The sequence below is a fragment of the Dermochelys coriacea genome, chromosome 7 (genome assembly GCF_009764565.3).
Source record: "Dermochelys coriacea isolate rDerCor1 chromosome 7, rDerCor1.pri.v4, whole genome shotgun sequence".
Lineage (NCBI taxonomy): Eukaryota > Metazoa > Chordata > Testudines > Dermochelyidae > Dermochelys > Dermochelys coriacea.
In genome coordinates, this window is record NC_050074.1 from 19,901,134 (window position 1) to 19,920,692 (window position 19,559).

Consider the following 19,559-nt stretch of genomic DNA (forward strand, 5'->3'; position numbering starts at 1 on the left):
CAATTCAGATTTACGATCACACAGGTTTGACCGCCCTTCCATGGCGGCGTGATGGGGATTGCAGACCCCGCATTAAGGTTAATGGAGTGGTGGAACAGTACCGGGCCAAGGAGGTGTTGCCCCCAGCAGCTGAAACACATGCTCTCTTCGGAGGACCTGCTTAAAAGGGAGCTCCAGCAGTTAGCCAGCGGGAGAGCGATGGAGGGACTGGCTGTAAGAAAGCAGACAAGCAGTTGCTGCTGAAGTAGAGTGATCTACAGGGGAAGGACTAGGGCTGTGAGTAAGACTCAGCCAGGAGGGTGGGGGCCTGACCCCACTTCCTTTCCCCCTTCTCCCTGACCAGGGTGAACAAATGGAGTCTGAGAGTGAGCTGGGAAGCCCCCCTGCTTCCCAGCTGAGGCTCTGAATTACTGTGACTGCAAGGCGAAGGCTGGGCCATGCCCCAGACTGAAGGGAAAACAGGGAAGGTAGGAAGTGGCCAGGAGAGGCTGATCTGCAATAGCAGTCAGAAGGGACTGAGCCACTCCTCATCTCTCTCCCCTGGGCCAGGACCCAGTGGAGAGGGAGAGCCTGGATCCCTCTACCCTTTGCTCTTCCCCTGGCTGCCTGAGAGATTCCGGAGGACTCCGCCGGAGCGGCAATGAATTGTGCCTTGGCTGCTGGGCCCCTGCACTGCCTGGAACAACTGTCCCAGACTCGAGAGACTGTTTGCCTGTGGTTTGACAACTAGGCCTGCTGGCCCCAGAGTGAAGCCTGTTACGAAGTGTTCGTGAATGCAGGCAACCTGGAAAAAGGAGAGTGAGCTAAAGATGGGTTGTGGATCTGCAGCACCACCAACAGCGGCAGCTGACCTCATTGCTCCAGCAGCTTGCCGCCCAGCAACTCCCGCAAGTCTTGCAGCAGCAACATCAGGGAATTAGCGGCCCAGCAAACAGATCAACAGCAAGAACTGGTGCAGCAAATGGCCACACCGTTTCATCCTCAGAGTGCACCAGGGAGTTCAGCAGTGGGCAACACTATCCCAAGCCCATCCCCGAGTCCTCCACTAAAGCTAACAAAAATGGGGCTGGAGGATGACCTGGAGCTGTTCCTAGTAACAGTTGCCATGGGCACCATCTATCTGCAGTGCATCGATGGGGATATGTGCCCTTACCCCACAAAGAAGTTGCAGTTGAGGGTGCAAGACCACAATAAGGATATCTGGGTGGGGATAGTCTTAAACCTTAGTTATCCAGTGATAACTGGGAGAGATTGGAGATCTTTTAGAGACCTGATGAGGTCTGAGAATGGGGAGCCTCTGAAAGGGACAGACAGTGATGCTGGAGATGGGGAGACAAGAGATGCAAGCCTTACCAGGCAAAGGCAAGGAGGAAGACCCAGGAGAAGGAATATCACCTCCCGCAGACGACGGCTCGATGAGGGTGGGAGAGACTTGCCCCAACGGAGACAATAAAGTGACAGGAGAAATAAAGTGAGCCAGCAGTGATCGACATGTTGTCCGACAACATGGATTTTGTGGAAGAACAAAGAAATTACCCAATGAGATGAGCCTACGAACCCCAAGGCGATTCTGCTCCACTCCATGAAGGCGATGGCCCTTGGGAAATAATCACAGATCAGGGCAGCAAGTTTATGTCCCAATTTAGGAAGGAACTGTTGAAAATAAAAGCCTGTTGAAAATAAAAGCCTTCAGAACAACGGTGCCATCCCCAATCCGACTGGCTGGTAGAGAGATTTAATCAGACCGTGAAAAGTATGCTGCGGAAGTTCACGGCCTTGAAACCTCACCATTTGGACCAATTACTTCTGCCACTCCTGTTCACTGCCTGGGAAATCCTATGCCTATTGAAATCAATGGTGAAATTCCCATTAACCTTAATGATGCAGGATCAGGCCTCTGTCACCTACTTCCTGGATGACAGTGGGCACAACACATGATCCCTTTGTGCTTCAGTTCCCTACCTCACAGGGGCATGTGTGAGAATGAATTCATTACTGTGTATGAGGCATGCTGCATGCGGATACTATGGTAAAAATGAATGGGGCCTGGGTGTCCAACACCTCTGGATATTCAAAACCCAAGATAGCTTTGAAAATCTTAGCTCTAAAAGGTATTTAATTTTTTACCCAAACCTCAGAAAGCTTTGAATAGAGTCAAGCTAGATGTGAGAGCCAACATTTAGCTTTTTCCCAACTCTTTACCATTTCAATACAAATCCTGTCCTAGATGGCTTGGTTTCTACTGTATTTCCTAATGAGCCCTTTTTCACATTGGAAATCAGCATGCAAGGCTGGAATAGTAGGGGATACTATTCAGGGGCATTGGTTAAGCTGTGTGTGGGAAATCCAGGACTGGAATAGTAGGGAATGCCACATAGCAGCATTATGATGCCTTGACAGAGATATGTGTGGGAAGCCAAGGTTTGGCATATCTGCAGGGGGGAGGCTATGGGTCGGGACTAAGCTAGATTAGCATAGTTGTAGTAGGAGGCCAGGACTGGAACAGTAGGCAGTGCTGCAAAGGAGAATTGAGATGCAGCAGCAGAGCTACATGTGAGGAGCCCCAGACTGGAATAGCAGAGAATGCTGCCAGGCAGGTGTGAGATGCTTTGGCTGCATATGGGAAGCTTGCACAGCACTTCTCCATATAGTGCTTGGCTCTAGTACTCTTCTTGAGTCATTTTTTTGGGGGTGTGGGAGGTAAATGAATGAATGCATTATTTTATTATTTTTAATCCACTAAATGAGTTATGTGGTTTGCCTGTCTCTTAATTAGTCTGATAGAAAAATAAGTATTTCCTGGCAATAGCAGCCATCAGAACACACGTGTGGGAGGCTGTATATTTTTAATGACACCCACACACTTACATATCCTGTCAATTTTAGAGCATATAAGAAGCCCTACATACTAGAGAAAACAAACAAATGTTCTCAGCTTTATATTTCTTCATTACCTTCTCAGTTTCCCTTTTTCCCCATTAAAATGATCATCATTATTGCACACAAATTGCTTGAATATGACTCAAGTGTTCAGGCTCCCAAGAACAATAATATAAAAGTGGTGTGTGTGTGTGTGTATGTTTCACCCATGATTTTGCACACATCTAACTCATGTATACTCCCTCCAACTATCCAATATTGCGGCTTCCCTGAGCAAAAGTCCACTACCTTCTTACTCTGTATTTGCCTTCTATAATGATTTAAATGCTGTCACTTGCTGCTGTACACAGTGGAAATTAACTATTTTCCTTATAAATCCAGACTGGAGATTAAAAGACTGCAGCTGGGTCAAGACACCTACCAGACACAAACTCTCATAGCCTTTGTCATAAGTCTGTAACAAAAGCCTTGAGCAGCAGGTGCTCAAGGTTGGAGTGGATGAAAGTAAGGTTAAGCATTAGCGACACCAAGAAATTGCACTGAAATTAATGGTGCTCCGCACCTTGAAGCTTAGGCCACTGTAGGTGATGCTCTCTGCACTTTCTCATGGTAAGTCTCAAGCCTTGGGGGGGAGGGGGAGACCTGGGTTCTAGTCCTAAATCTGGCACTAGCCTGCAGAGTAAATGGAGTATGTTGCTGTGCCTCAGTTTCTCCTTTTGTAAAGCAGGGATTATGAAGTTGATCTCTCTTGTAAAATGCTTTAAGATCTGCTGATGAAAGGTCCTGTATGAGAGCTGGGTATCATAGGCACAATGTTCCACATTTGTGCTGGGCAGAATCACAGCCTATCTGGACAAAATGGCTATTCTACCTAATTTCCTCTTTCCTGCTGTCGTATAAATCTCTACAGGAATTTTTTTTAACTGGGTAGGATTTGGGGCTAAAGTTTATAATGCATACATGCAAAATTAAGTTGAATTTTATTATAGAAGACAGAATGGAAAGGAAACCCTGACCTCCACACTTTCTTCATTGCTTTGTACTCGGGGTCATATTCGTGTCTCCTGTTGACTTCTAACTGCTGTCTCAGGTGCATTGAGAACTTTAGAGAGGGAGTCAAAAGTGGTTTGAGCATTGGCTTGCTAAACCCAGGGTTGTGAGTTAAATCCTTGAGGGGGCCATTTAGGGATATGGGGAAAAAATTGGGGATTGGTCCTGCTTTGAGCAGGGGGTTGGACTAGATGATCTCCTGAGGTCCCTTCCAACCCTGATATTCTATGATTCTATGAAAAGAAGTGCCAGGCATTTTAGAGCAGGAAGTGAGCAGCAGTCATCTTGTTAAAACTGCCCATAGTTCTCCAGAAGCCCTGACAACAGTAACATTTCTAGCATAAATTGGGTTGATGGGAACTTTTATGAAACTGCTTATGAATCCACAGCATCAACCAGCTTTCAGAGTTGCCTTTGTCCTTGTTTTCTCTGAAGGACAATTCCCCACCCCTCCGAGGCCTAACAATACAAGGCAGAGGCACATTTTCTGCCCATCTCTGAGTATGGAAGGATCCTCTCTCCATGCAGACTGCTCTCCACGCTGAGCAGCTGGAAATCCTGTGTTAATGCCATCACCTTCTAACTCCCAATGGCATTTCAAACAACTTTAAAGTAAACAGAAGGAAAGATGTGACTCATCTCTGATCTGACCATATCTATTGTCAGGGGTTTAAAAGGAGGCTGCGTGTGATCTGATGGTTAGCGTAAAGCACTGGGAACTTGGGTTCTAATTTGCAATGGGTGAACCTCAAAAAATTTGGTTCAGATGAACCCCCAAAAGTTCAGCAGCTGATCTAAATCTTCTGAGGTCTCCTTCTTGCATTGCATTACTCTCTCTCCACTGACTCCAAATGGAAATCTGTCTCTTTCTCCACCCTTCTCTGGACCTAATCCCAAACCCTGCTTCCCTTCCTTGAAGTACAAAGTTACAGTCTCTGTTTACAGAGCTTTCTTCCATTCCTAGACCCCCAACAGGCTCAACTTTGGTGATATTTGCATCCTAAGGTCCTAACAGGTTTGCAGGGTCCAGGCTGGTTTTCCTGTCCATATTTTGTATGTTTTGGGGTTCTAAAATAGCAAGGGTCACATATGAATGGCACAAGAGTGTCTTCATTAGGAATCACCCTTGCATCTATCTAGGTATTTATAGCACCCCTATCAGCTTAGTATCTGAGCACCTCACAAATACCAATGAACTTGTCCCATCCCCACAATCTCAATCGAGGATTTACAGAAGGGAAATTGAAGCACAGAGAGATTTCATGACTTGTCTAAGGTCACATAGGAAGTTTGGAGTAGAGGGAGGAACTGAACACAGATCCTTTGAGTCTCAACTATAAGACTATCCCCATCACACCTGAAATAAGTCTGTCTAGGATACCGGTCTTTTATTACTCTAGCATCTGGGTGCCTTCTGAACTATAATTTATTTAGACTGTCAATACCCCTGAGAGCTACGGAAACATTATCTGCATTTTACAGATAGGAAGTGCAGCACAGAGAGACTAAAAAACTTGCCTAAAGTCACAGAGGAAACCAGTAGTATGGTAGGGATTAAACCAAAGTCTCCTAACTCCTAGAGTAGCACCTGGCCCTTCTAACTATCCTTCCTTTCACCAAATTGATCCTTGTATGTTCTGCATTGTACATGACCAGCCCTTGTGCTCTTGTCAGTATGGAGCATCCTGCTCCAAGACATCCCAGAAGGTAATGTGAGCACTGGCCCTGGAGAAGTCTCAATGCAGCTCAGAATGGAGGAGATTTGAGCACAATCGTCATCCCAAGATCAGCACAAGGACAACCTGGCTGACCCACTGAGGAGCTGCACAGTCACCCCCAAAAATGCCTACTAAAAATATCTTCCTGGGGGCTGGAAAACAATAACTGTTGGAGGTGGTGCTTTCTCTGCTGGACAAATGTAAAATGGCCCATTGGGCTGTGTGGTATTGGACTATCCACAGCATGGTGCTATAGTTGCAGCATGCTATAAAAATCACAGAAAGAAAGAATGCAGGAAAAGCTCCATATATATTTTAAAAAACAGCTTAGAGAAACCTAAAGTGCCTTGTTTCTCCCTTGCTTACCCTTCTGCAGAGCCTGACATAAGCTACTTTGATTTAAGGGCTGGAACTTCTTTGGGGCATCCCAGCTCCATTCCTCTCAGAGGCAATCCAATTCACTCCCTAATTAACATAGTCCCTACCCATGGGCGGGGCTTACCCTGTAAAAAAACACCCTCCAGCTTGGGAAGCTCTCTCTCAACACTTCATGGACACACAGTAGCTAGCTTCATGGTAGAGCAGATGACTAGAGGCAGAGAAATAGGCTTAGTTTATGCTTGTTTATAGGTAGACTGTCCTACTGGTAACGCTGCTCCTAAGAAAGAAGGGAGGACTATATGGGAGACTTTTCTCCCAAAATGGCTGCTTAATTTCTCTGTTCACATTTTAAATGGTGGTGAAGGGAGGCGATGGGGTGAGCATGAGCTGAGGGTGCATCATGTGTCCAGCCCCTGCCCTAAAATCAGAAAAGAATGCACATAGGAAAATAAGGAAGGCAAAAACCAACCAAACCTTCTTTAAGCTCTAGCTGGGCTCCCTATTACCTTATGTAACTTTAGCAAGTCACTTGGCTCCCTTGTGCTTCAGCCTGACCAGCTGGAAAACCTGAGACCACCCTGGAAACCAGCTGCTCTATCTGAGCTGACACTTCCTGGGGAAGTGACTCATCCAAAAACAAATCCCAAGCTCTGTTTCTCTCTCTTGGCTGGAAGGTTGGCCCTGGGCTCCTGAGTGTGTAGCAGGCCCAGCTCTTTGTGCTAGGACTTTGACTTCTCCCTATGTAGCTCTGATATTACCCCTCTCATTTGCCATTCCTGCCCTCTTTGCTCTCACCAGAGTTGTGAACTATAGTAATAAAAAAGGCAGGTGGTTTCCTTTAAGGTCAGATTTCAGAGTAGCAGCCGTGTTAGTCTGTATTCGCAAAAAGAAAAGGAGTACTTGTGGCACCTTAGAGACTAACAAATTTATTAGAGCATAAGCTTTCGTGAGCTACAGCTTACTTCATCATCGGATGCATTTAAGGTCAGAGTTTCTGCTCTTCCATTATCTGCCCAGTCCAGGCTCGGGCAGTTTGCACCTTCAGTGACAGAGATCATGTTCCACCCACACTCGACTCTGCTAGTCCAGGGAATAGAAGCCCCAAGTGACGCTCCAGCTCAGTTCCCTGTGTAGTAATAGGAGTAGTATTTATTTGTATTGCTCTAGCACCTAGGACCCCAGTCATGGACTCGGGACCACACTGTGCTAGGTGCTGTATGACTACAGAACAAATAACCTAAAGAGCTAACAATCTAAGTATGAGGCGGGAAACAGCAGCATGTTGCACAGCCACACCCTTCTTTGTTGAGTCAGAATTGATCCCTCAAGTCACCTGTGGCTGATGGGACCTTCTCCTTCTGCTAATCACATACAAGCTGCCTTCAAATGCTAGACTATTGCATTACCTGCTTAGTCCATTCTCTAATTTACTGAGGAGCCTATCCTGACTTGATCCTCTGTGGTCAACAATACATTATCAACTAGTGATCATTTCTGTTTGGCCAAATCCTGCCCCTCCTCCATAGTCACAGAGAGACCTTGCTCAGGGAAACTGTTGCAGAAAGCTGGAGACAGGAAACAGGCTAGCCTTGGGTAGTCTATACTCTTTGTGCACCACAGAGCACTGTTCCCTGGAGAATTCTTGCACCACACCGAACCGGGGTGAATGCACAGCTATATAGATCCACTAGCTATTCTCCCCTTGGTGTGGGATCATCTGGCAGTAGTGGTGGCTGGACATCAGCGGTGCTGTCATAGAGGGGAAAGGCTTTTTTCCTTTCCACCCCCATGGAGATCCCCTATGAAACAGCCCAGACACGAGTCTTAGTGCTGGGATCCAGGATTTTGACCTTAAAATTAATTTGTGCACTAAATCCAAGACAATAGCAGTATCTGGCAAAAGCATACCTAAGAGGAGGCAGGGTGGTCTAGTGGATAGGTTATGTGCCCTTGTTCTATAGCTCAGGGCTTCATTCTCCAGGGCTACCAATCCTGCACCTGTCACCAGCACCAATTCCATTTTAAAATACAGAGGCTGGGGTTCAAGTCCCAGCTGGGCCATGGACTGGCTGTATGTGGCCTTGGGCAGATCACTGCTTCTCTCTTTCTCCTCCTGTCCTCTGCCTATCTTGTCTGTTTATGCTGTCAATTCTTTAGGGCAGGGACTCTGTGTTTGCACCTTGTAATAAGAAAAGAAAGACCGTGTGGATGTGGGATATTCATGTGCAGGGCAACCGTAACGAGAACTCAAGATACGCTCACTTAATGCTAACAGATAACCTCTGCTCCTGTAACTGAACCATGGGCGAAAATCCCCCCCATTTGATTAACATCTTTACCATGTATGCGCAAGGAAGGATCAGCACGATTCATCTTTTAAAACAACAAACCTGTGGTTGCAAGCCATTCCATTTTCCCCATGATGCAATCTCAATTATTAACAATTGCCTCTGTAGTAGAGATCTTTCGCCTTCCTCTCCACATTCACCTTTAATAACAACTTGCTTAGAGCCATCGCCTCTGAAGTTAGTGACCTCTAGGGCTACCTCGTGTAGCCAGACAGAATATCTGCTGCTTTGCAATGTGTAACCACTCTGCTTCCCGACCCCCTTGTTTAGGCCAGCTTTTACAAACCCATCCACCTGCTACCACAAATCCAATCAGTTAAAACAAATGCAGCGGGGGGAGGAGGTGGGCCAAGCATAAGCAGGTTGGCCAGAAAGCACAGGAGTGGACTGGAGGGAAGTCTTGGCTTCCTAAAAACATTATTGAAAGACAAAAACGTTTAAAGAATAAAACGCAATTATATTTTTAAAGCAAAAATGTGCTTTTGTCTATAATCAGAAGAGAGAGCCTCTTTCTGAAGAAACACGGACAGATTCTGATCTCTGTGATGCTGATATAAACTCCATTGAAATCAATGCTGTCTGAGTGGATTTATACTAAGATCGGAATTTTCCCCACAGTGTTTAAATATGAGGGCTCTTTAACCTACAAATCATAAAGAGGAGCTTTCCAACATTTCCAAACTACACTCCATGGAAACCTTTTCCAGTTCTGTTAACTTCTTGGAAGAAGTTCAACTGTGTCTGTTCACAAAAGCAGTAAAACAGACCTCACGCCTGTAAACAGCTATTGTCCCTTTTTCTAGGGAAGAAAACTGTTTATGGGCCACTGTTGGAGCTACATTTACTTGCCCGACAGCCTGAATGTACAAGCAGTAGGCTGCCAAATAGACGAAATTTCAGATGGCAGTAATGAGGAAAGAGCATGCATATTATAGATGTAGTGCATGTATCCAAAAGCATTAGTCTATCATGCTTGGGGATTAAATCTGTGTTAAGGGGTTTTGATTTATCTTAAAAGTTAAATGAATTTGTTTCAAATGTGTTGCTAATGAAAAAAGAAAGAGACGAAAGTGACAAAATTAGAGCTGTAAATCTGGTTTATTAGATTAATTAAAAAAAAAATCCAGTGACCCTGCGTCTAGCTCCACTTTACTCGCTTTATGCAAGTGGCCTACTCTTTGCTGGATTTCAACAGCCCTATAGTAACAAACCAAAGCATGGTGCTGCACATTCAAAGGGGCATGTGTACTGGTATACACTGAAGGTTTCCTCTTGTGGGACCCTCCTGCTCTGATCACCAGGCAAAATTCTCATCCGTACTTGGATTTTACTGAGGCTCCAGTTAGGCAATGTACTTGTCTAACTTTTAGTATATGACTAGTCCAAATTGAGAGTTCACTCCACATCTGCCCCTCTTATTCTCTTCTGCCCTCCTCCCTTTCCCTCCTTTCCTTTCCCTTCCCTTCCCTTTTAGCTGAAATCTTCATAAGTAAACCATCCAATCCCACAGCCCTGTGGAGTTAACATGACGTTTGCTGCTACCACATTGTTCACTGTGCTTGTGAGTTCTACCTTTCCCTCCAGCCTGTGTCTGTCTTGTCTATTTATGTTAAACTCTTTGGGGGAAGGGACTGTCTACTATGGCTCTACATAACACAAAAACTAGGGGGCATCAAATGAAACTAATAGACTGCAGATTTCAAACAAACAAAAGGAAGTATTTTTTTCACACAACACACAGTCAACCCTGCCAAAGGATGTTGTGAAGTCCAAGACTATAACATGGTTAAAACAAAGAACTAGATAAGTTCATGGAAGATAGGTCCATCAATGGCTGTTAACCAGGATGGACAGGGATGGTATCCCTAGCCTCTGTTTGCCAGAAGCTGGGAATGGGCGACAGGGGGTGGATCACTTGGTGTTTACCTGTTCTGTTCATTCCCTCTGGGGCAACTGGCATTGGCCACTGTCGGTAGACAGGATAGTGGGCTAGATGGACCTTTGGTCTGACCCAGTATGGCCGTTCATATGTTCTTATGTACAGTGCCTTGCTCAATGGAGCCTCATTTTTGGCTGGCCCTGAGGCACTGCTGTAATAAATGTGATTAACAATAATTGCAGAGAGTAGAGCTGAATTGGAGGCCTGGCTATGTATCAGATAAAGAGCTGATAGTAAAAGTGTGAATAAAAGCATTGAGATGCCCATTCCAGTTACTTTCATGGCTGCCTCCCAGAGTCTGCACATCTATCCCTCATCTCTCTAGTTGCTGGCATGGCACATTTTTGGCCTGGCAGCCTCAACAATGTCCCTTTGAAATGTTTTCTAAAAACATTCTGTTTACAAGCTAGCTCGTGTGTTACCTACATTAACATATGGTGCACCTCTCTGCTATATCAACAATAGTGATTCACTGTATTTATTATTAGGCAAATGATCTATAAAATTCCAGTATATTTCTTATTCCACTTGAATACACAAACACTGATCATCCTTTCCTTGGTTTGGCTGTTTCAGAATGTACATCACTCGCACTGGAACATCCATGGCATTTATTATCTCTCTATCTGCACTTTAGCCTTAGCATACTGCACTTGGACATTGTACTCAGTCTCCGAAGTGAGAGTGATTTTTATCTTATATAACATATGTGCTGGCAATTTCAAGGAACAACACGGAGAGCTGAGGATACAGCTTCCCAACTACTGGTCAAAACTAGGTTCTGAATGCTGAATGCTTGGGTGAAATTCACCACCATGGCTTAGATTAATCTCCACCATTTTAAATGCATTTTAAGGTGCACAGGCTGATAACCAGGCCCTCTTCAATGGAGTGAATTTCACCTTCTAAGTATATTTTTGTTTGACTTTTCTTTGAGCCTGTTTAGTGTTCCTTACAAAAGGGAAAGGGGAAAAAAGTAAAGGATGGTTTGGGGCCTCACCAATGAGAACTGGAGCCTATCACCCCTAGCTCATGGATTTGAATCTTCCCCCAGACAGCAGTGACTAACCATTTGTACCATTTGATAGCTGTTTGGTGACCTATGTGAAATGGAGATGATGGTTTCAGTCCACTTCCTAGCGGCAAGTGTTTGTACCACAAAGCCACCATCACTAGCGGCACTAGTTGGTTAGACCCTCTGTTGGTAGATTCATCATGAAGGCAGAGGAATAAACATATTCTGGAGATTGAAGTACTCTCTCACCCCATTGTTGATCCCTATTCTTATCCTGGTGAAGTGGGGCAAGTGTGCCTTTCCACTGCCCATTGTGTCCTATGTCTCTTGCTAGAGGACTTCACTCTGCAGGGCTATCAGTCCTGTACCTGTCACCGCCACTCAATCCACTTTATAATTAAAAAAAAAGCGTGTGTGTGTGTTGGGGGAATCTCCCATGGAAGTGAACAAGTGTTGAGGAAATTAAAAACGACATGTTCTTTTTAGCTGTTAAAACCAATTGTTCCAATGTAAAATTAGATCTGGTTTTTTTAATGTAATTTAAGTGCTGGGTAGACCATAACAGCACTATCTAGCATGGAACTCTGGAATCTGGTGCTTTATACATTTTGGATCTACTTGAGCTGACAGAGCCCTTGTATTTGTACTTATTGTGGCACAAGTACAGCATGTATGTGCAGTCAGTACTTGTGGGGAAAATCCATGTGAAATTTCTTTACTAGGCAGTGACTGCACATGGGCTCTGGGTGCTTGGCAATGTTAAATATCGTATCCAGTTTAAATGTTTCAGATTTTAGCTCAGCCATGTTGCTCACTGATCACTGAGCAAATGCCCAGTCTGGATCAGGCAAATCAAAGGCCAAATCCCACTTGCCTTATTCATGTAAACCATCCTGTGCCCCAAACTTTCTCCTAAAGACCTGTAGATAGATTTAATCCCAGGCTCAAACTCTGTGGGCTCCTGACACCATGTATGTGAAAGGGATGCATATGTTCACTGAGAGAGAAATAAGAAAAGGAGTACTTGCAGCACCTGAGAGACTAACAAAGTTATTTGAGCATAAGCTTTCGTGAGCTACAGCTCATGTGCCACTAGCTGAGCAAATGGATGACCAGATTGTCCCCTTCCATAAAGACATCTGTGGAAAGGAAATATGGACTTTATTCCAAACTATCCGATCAGAGGATTGGTGCTTGACCTTCTAAACCCTCATATATCGTGAGACTTACTGGGAAATGCCATGGGCCTTGGGCCGTCTGCACAGAGGCACAGGGTCTCCACATCAGTCCTCGGACCACTTAGCACCACAACATCAGGACTCCCATCCCATATAGTCCCTGCTGCTGGCTACCCCGAGCCCTCTGACAATGGCTCACTGTGTGCAGAATGGATCACCATTGTGGATGGGAACTCTGTGGACTTTTGGGTGGACAATGCCCAGCAGGGACAGGAGTGTCTTCCCAGCTCATCCCCTCCCAGGAAGTCTGAACTCCCAGGTGAGAGCACACTGTGTGGGGTTGCTGCTATCTTCCTTTTGCTTCCCTCTAACTTTTTGAGCAGAGAAGCAGAAGGGACTATTTGGGCCTAGCAAATTTCTAGGAGCCAAGTGATAAACCAAGGTAACAGGACGGTTATGATGAAAATGCAGTTCTGGCAGATGCTTAACTGCATCATTTTCCTGCCATCACTCTAAAAACTGTGGCAAAGGCACCCTTCTATTTCTCCTGAAGTTTTGTGACCAGAGACAGCCTATGAAACAAGTGTTTGCTGCGCCTGTTTCCCTTCCCCAAAATAACAGCTTCTTTTTGACCATTATTACACCACATGGTGCAGGCGGACTAAGGGTTCTGGGGAGGGCAAATGAAATGGTTCTTTGGGATACACCCCAAATGTAATTAATTTGTTTTCGTTAACAGGCCCTATCTTCAGCTAGTTGTAAATAGGCATAGCTCTATTAGCATCAGTGATCTAGCCCAAAATGTGTGTGTAGGTGTCAAGGGGATGCTTAGGCCAGAGCAGCTTCCTACTGCAGATGTGGAGCCCAGCTGTTTGTTCCTTTCAATGCTAGCAGTCGGTTTTACATCCGTTTACATTTTCAGGGCCATCTCTGCAAAAGAAAAGGGATAGACTCTTCCTCTCTAAAAAAAATTAAGTGAAAACTGAAATTTACATTTCTTGGCTGCCCAAATCAGGAAGGGTTCATTGTGAAGGGGTTTTGAGGGGCCTAAAGGCTGGTTCCACATACGGCTAACTCTTTTCCCCACAGCGCAGCCTGCTAATGACCATCTTTATTGTTGCATTTCTGAATCGGATTTTAATTATGAATACCACATAGCCAAATTTGGGGGATCTACAATAACTGCCCATCAGGGGACAATATTGCAAACACTAGCCTAGCAATGGTAATTGTAAGATAAGATGTATTTCTAGCAGACTTGCATTATTGAGCTCTTTCTAGAAATTTGATTGCATTTAATTAAAAATTATTGGTTTAAATCTACTCCATATGGCTTTTCTTTTATGTATGAAAATTAAAAAGTGAATCTTCTCATCTGTCAGTTTCAATGCCCCCCACCCAATCACAAGCATTCAGAACATGGTGGTTTCTGGATCATTATAATTCTATATCCTTTTCAAATTCTGTTCATTGAAACTTTAATGAAAATTTGCACTGGTTCATTCATCAAATATGTAGCCCTTCACCAATATACAGACAGATGCTAGCTACCAACACCATGTAGGTGAATATAGTGAGGACAGAAAGTGCCATATGTGTTACATATGTGCTGTGTCAAAGCAGTCAGGGTCTCAGATGAATGAAATAAGCATCATAATAAAAGTAGGCCAGGAATTTTAAGTTAATAGCATCATGAGGCTTTCTGTGGTAGGGTTACTTCTCCTATGATTCCATAATCTAAAGTTAGGGCCCTTGAAGTCCATTTTAAGAAGCACCATTTTAACAATAAATATACTAACTATATACGTGTGTGTGTGTGTATATAGTTATTGTAAAAAGAAAAGGAGTACTTGTGGCACCTTAGAGACTAACAAATTTATTAGAGCATAAGCTTTCGTGAGCTACAGCTCACTTCATCGGATGCGATGAAGTGAGCTGTAGCTCACGAAAGCTTATGCTCTAATAAATTTGTTAGTCTCTAAGGTGCCACAAGTACTCCTTTTCTTTTTGCGAATACAGACTAACACGGCTGCTACTCTGAAACCTATAGTTATTGTGGCACCTTAGAGACTAACAAATTTATTAGAGCATAAGCGTTCGTGAGCTACAGCTCACTTCATCGGATGCATTTGGTGGAAATGCTCTAATATTATGCTCTAATAAATTTGTTAGTCTCTAAGGTGCCACAAGTACTCCTTTTCTTTTTACACTATGTACAATTACCCTATTTTGAGATTAGACTATTCAGTTACATAATACCCTGGATTAGAACAGAACTATATTGTTTATCCATTTTGATAATCCATTTTGGGCATGGTCTTTTTCTGTTTTGTACAGCACTGAATACATGAATGAAGCTCAATAAAAACTTGTTAGTAACATGCACATCTCTGCTCCCCAAACAGCCTTCTACCAAGAAAGGGGTTATTTAGGAAAGCCCAATTTTCATTTTTTCCTTAGCAGCAGAAACAGCATACACAACAAACAACCTGAAATATCATGTTCAAGCCTTGACCTGAGACTTCCTTGAACCAATTCTGATTGGCTTTTCCCCATATGTCTAAGTCATAACAGTTTACATAGTTCAATATTTTTACCTTAAAGAACAACCCAAAATGGGTGGTATGTCTCTGATACAAACAAATGGCCCAGTTTCAAAGCAAATGTGAGTTTTCTCAATGGAAACAGAGCTGCTGAAAGAAAAATGACAAGCGGATCATTTAGTGAGATCTGACTAATGTGAGCTTCCCCAAGCAGTTAATATTTTGATTTCCTGCCCTATGCAAAATGCGTGGGAGGAGGATATTTGAAAACACACATTTCATGAAAAAGTGAAACATGAGTGTGAAACAGCTTAGGTGGGAAAGAACAAAAGATACATTTAAAACGTGGCTGGAAGACTTTCATTCATGTCACTCACCCCAGATTTTTCATTCAGTTGCTTTTCCTTTGTTTCCCTGTTACCTGTTCTAACTGGAAGCAGTGGGCTAAATTCCCTTCTCCTTTACGCTAGTCTCACCCCATTGGCTTCAAGCTATAATATGATTATAAAATGAAATAGGGAGGTTATAGTGGCATATCGAGGAGAAGACAGATGGTCCCAAATAGAGTTGCATCAGAACAAATAGTTAAAGCGAAGCTGAAAAATCACAAAATGCAACACATGCAGTTTCAGAAAAAACATTTAAATAATTCATTCAGAAGTCAGAAGCTGCCAAAACTCCATAATGAAAGATTTTTAAGCAATTTAATAAACTAATAAACTGTTCAGATTAGGTCCTGGTTTGCTTGGCATTTTTTTGGTCCATATTTTATTGCTGTACTTTGAAGGATAAATTAAGTACACAATGTTGCATATGGAAATTGGCAAGAATGATGAAATGAAAGCCGAGATTCCAGGACCCAGTAAGATAGTTTGTATCTGTAATAAATTCAATTCAAACAAGAACTCAGAAATATTGCTCATAAAAAAATAGGTCCACCAGAGTAAAATGATTATTTTTAAATGCACTTTGTTTGACTTATGTCCTCTACCCAGATATGATCATCCAATTCCACTGGGTTTGTTAGTATGCGTTTACAATAAGAGTTTCAATACATCTTAATTTAGTCTCTTTTCACTGATAATAGTTTATCTTGTATTCTTCCAAACTCTTTCTTGAAAGCATTGCCTGAACAAGGAGAATAAGCCAAGCAAAACGGAGGATCTGCCTATGACACCTAACAAAGGAAGTCTTGATTGGTCAAGGCTAGCAGGTCTTACATAATAATTTATTACAGTACCTTTCTGTTTCCTGATCTGTGGTTTGCTGCTTGTTCTCAAAGGCTGTGAAGCTGCTCATATCCACATAGCCGTCATTCTCATTAGCAGCAGACAATGCCCTACTGGGATCTTCAAAAAATTCTGTAAAAGTTCCTGTTCTGGTTGGTCTTCGAGGAGGAATTTGTATATTTTCATAATCAGAGCTCACAGCTGGAATGTTCTCATAGTCAGAAGTATCAGCATTAGGGAACGAAATAGACCTAGGTTTAGTTAAGGGGAGTGGCATGAAAGGAGGTCTGGATCGATCCTCAAAGGACTCCACTCTCGACACACTCCTGCTAAAGGTTTTGGGTGTCCCTTTTCTTTTACCATCCTTGTAGAAAAGAACAGTAGAGGGAGACTCAGAAGCTCGCAGCTTCCCAGGATGGGACTTTAGCTGAGGTGAACTACTCAAGCTTCTTCTGTCCAGTTCCATAATCCTAGAAGGCCCGTGATAGCTAGACTCTGAAGAGGATCTTGAAGAGGAAACATTAACATCCACATGGACCTTATTTTCTGTCTTCTTCTTGAATTTTAGGGTGAGGAACCTCTTAAAAGATGATTTCTTTTTTTTAGTGTACTTATCTGGAGATTCATTCTCTATTAAAAGTGAGGGAGAACTTTTAGTGATTGGTTTTTTGGTGATACAGGCTAGTTCAAAAGGAGGTGGTATATCAACAACTGAGGATGGGGTGGACACACCACTTGATGAAAGGTGATTCCTCTGCGAAAAGCTACCTGAAGAACCAATTACACAGGGCAAAGAGAGGTTGTCTTCTGTCTTCTTTATTCTATTGTCATCCAATATAGAGCCATCGGTTTCTCTGTAAACAGAGACTGGCATATCTCTCCCTTCTACCGAGTAAGACCGAGGGTATAAAATAAAGCGTCTTGATGTGGCTGGTAAGGCCCTATTGACTTCCATTGGTTTTCCTTCCAATGGCACTAAGTTATTGGTTAAATATTCAGTTATAGAATCATCATTTGAGGACTGTACATCCGTTTCTGGTCCAGTTTCTTCTGGAACAGTTTCTGGCACATAGCCAGGCACTTTCCCAGAGAGTGACCTTGTTCTAGTGACCATATTTTTTCGATCAATGGATAGCAGGTTGTTTTCAGTGTCTACAATTAGTTCTTCTCTTATGCTGTAATCACATGGAATATCTTCTAATTCAGTCTGCACCACTTTTCTAACATGAGGGATTGCATTCTCTGAAGGCATCACATAAGGATCATCTAGAGAATCACTGGTTGTTTCTCCTTCCTCAGGTACAACAATCGCTTCAGGGACTGCTAAATACTCACTAGACTCATGTTCACTAGCACAGTCTGCTTTAAATTTACTGTGATCACATCTAGCTAATTCTTCCGCTGTATGGTATTTATCCTCAATTGATGCTTGTTCGGATGGATTTGGGGAGCTTTCTTCAAAGCTACAATTGACCTTGTTGCCTTCAAGCACTTGCTCATCTGATTCAGATTCTTCCAAGACACATTCATTGTCACCAAAATCTTCAACAAACACATTTGGTTTAGATTCCGCTTCCAGCTCTGGCTCACTAACAGTTTGAGGACTAGAGAGCTGGCTATCATTACTCAAAGTCCTTTCCAGTTGCAAATTCTCATCTAAGTTTTCTTGGGGTGAGTTAATGACATCTTCATTGCATTCGCTCTCAAAAGGAACAATTTGACAACTATCATCTATATTCTCTGCCTTCACCACTTCTTCCTCCCTTTCAGAGTCTTCTCTAGCCTCACATGTTGTCTCTGATGTTTCCTCCTCACTCTTCATCTCAATGGTTTGGTACCCATCATCTATATAATCTTCCCTTTCCACATTTGTTTCTTTGTCACTATCTGGACCTACTTCCTCTTCTTCAGCTGCAGCTTCATTGATGGAACCTCCCAAATCCTCTTCTGCATCAGGTTCATTTTCTTTCAGTCCTAACCCAATGTCTGTTTCTTCTTCATCAACATCATCGGGATTTACACAACCATAATTTACTAATTCCTTTTCTGTACTCAATACAAACTCTGCATTATCATCCAGGTCACCATTATTTGCTGGACTCACTTCTGTGTCATCGTTTGATAGCTCATCTTCTAAAGTTTGGGGCAGTTCATCATTCTCTTCTGGTGTTGGCTCATCATCTACAGATAAATGTGTTAGAATAATGTCTTCACAGATATTGCCCTTCAAGTCCTCATCTCCATTCAACATCTTACAGTTTTCTAGGTTATACTCATTATTGTCCTTTACCAGATCGAGGTTATTAAACGTTTCCTCAGCCTCACCTTTGAAATAGTTTTTGGGATCATCTACACAGTCCACTTCTTCATCCATATTCTTAGAAGCAACATCGTCTACTTCAGGGGCTCCTGAAGACACTTGACTAAGTGCTTCAGACCTGTCACAGTCTCTCATTTCTGTTGATCCATCTGACTCCGGTTCCACATTTTCCACAGCATCTGAAGAGTCATTGTCCTTGGCTTCAGTTATTTCTGGATTACAGATCTCCTCTTCATTAGCTATGCTGTGATCCTCTACCTCCCCTGCTGCTTCTGGAGTTTCTAAAACCTCATTCTCTGCTGATGACTCTAAACACTGGTCATGCGCATGTTCAAAGTCATCACAGTCTTTATCAGTCAGCTGAGCTTCAGGAACTACGATGTATTCATCACCAGCCTCAGATTCTAAGCACTCAATGTTGCATTGATTTCCTTCATACAGCTCTCCATCAGGACATATCAGTTTTCCATTTGTGAATTTATTTAAGTTATTGTTGCTATAAACACTGGATCTCCCCTCGTTGTCAGCTAAGAGTTTTGGCTTGGGAGCGATGGGTGGTTTTGGACCCCTAGACATAGAGTTTGGATTATGAAGAATATCAGGCCTTGACAATGAAGGAGGAAACTTGGAGACAGCCACGGAAGAAAGATGACTGATAATCTTTGGTTTTGGTGCTAGTGGTGGTTTTGTAAAGTCTGGAAAAGAAACAACAAAAAAGTCATATTAGCAGTTTGCCATCCTGGTTTCAACAAATATGTATTCACTGGTTTAATAGAAATATAGTGGCAGTGAAGCCACCAGAGAATCCACTGCAATTTTTTTCATAGTAATTTTGACTAGAATTGTAGTCCATTGTAGTCCATGCAGCTGGTCCATATAGAAGAATGGTGGCAGGAAGCATTGAACTACAACTCCCATGAAGCACTGCGGCCACTCAGGAGGACACAGTTTAATATCA

General features: G+C 43.2%; 1 protein-coding gene across 4 annotated transcripts in view; it reads right to left on the reverse strand.

Annotated features, from left to right (window-relative positions):
- Positions 1-19,559, reverse strand: part of FGD5 (FYVE, RhoGEF and PH domain containing 5) — a 160,105-nt gene that overhangs the window by 124,908 nt on the left and 15,638 nt on the right. For all 4 annotated transcript variants that reach the window (XM_038410453.2, XM_043519662.1, XM_038410454.2 and 1 more), the window contains exon 2: positions 16,293-19,296. In XM_038410453.2, the coding sequence (XP_038266381.1) occupies positions 16,293-19,296 (3,004 nt within the window). The remainder of the gene's footprint in view (positions 1-16,292; positions 19,297-19,559) is intronic.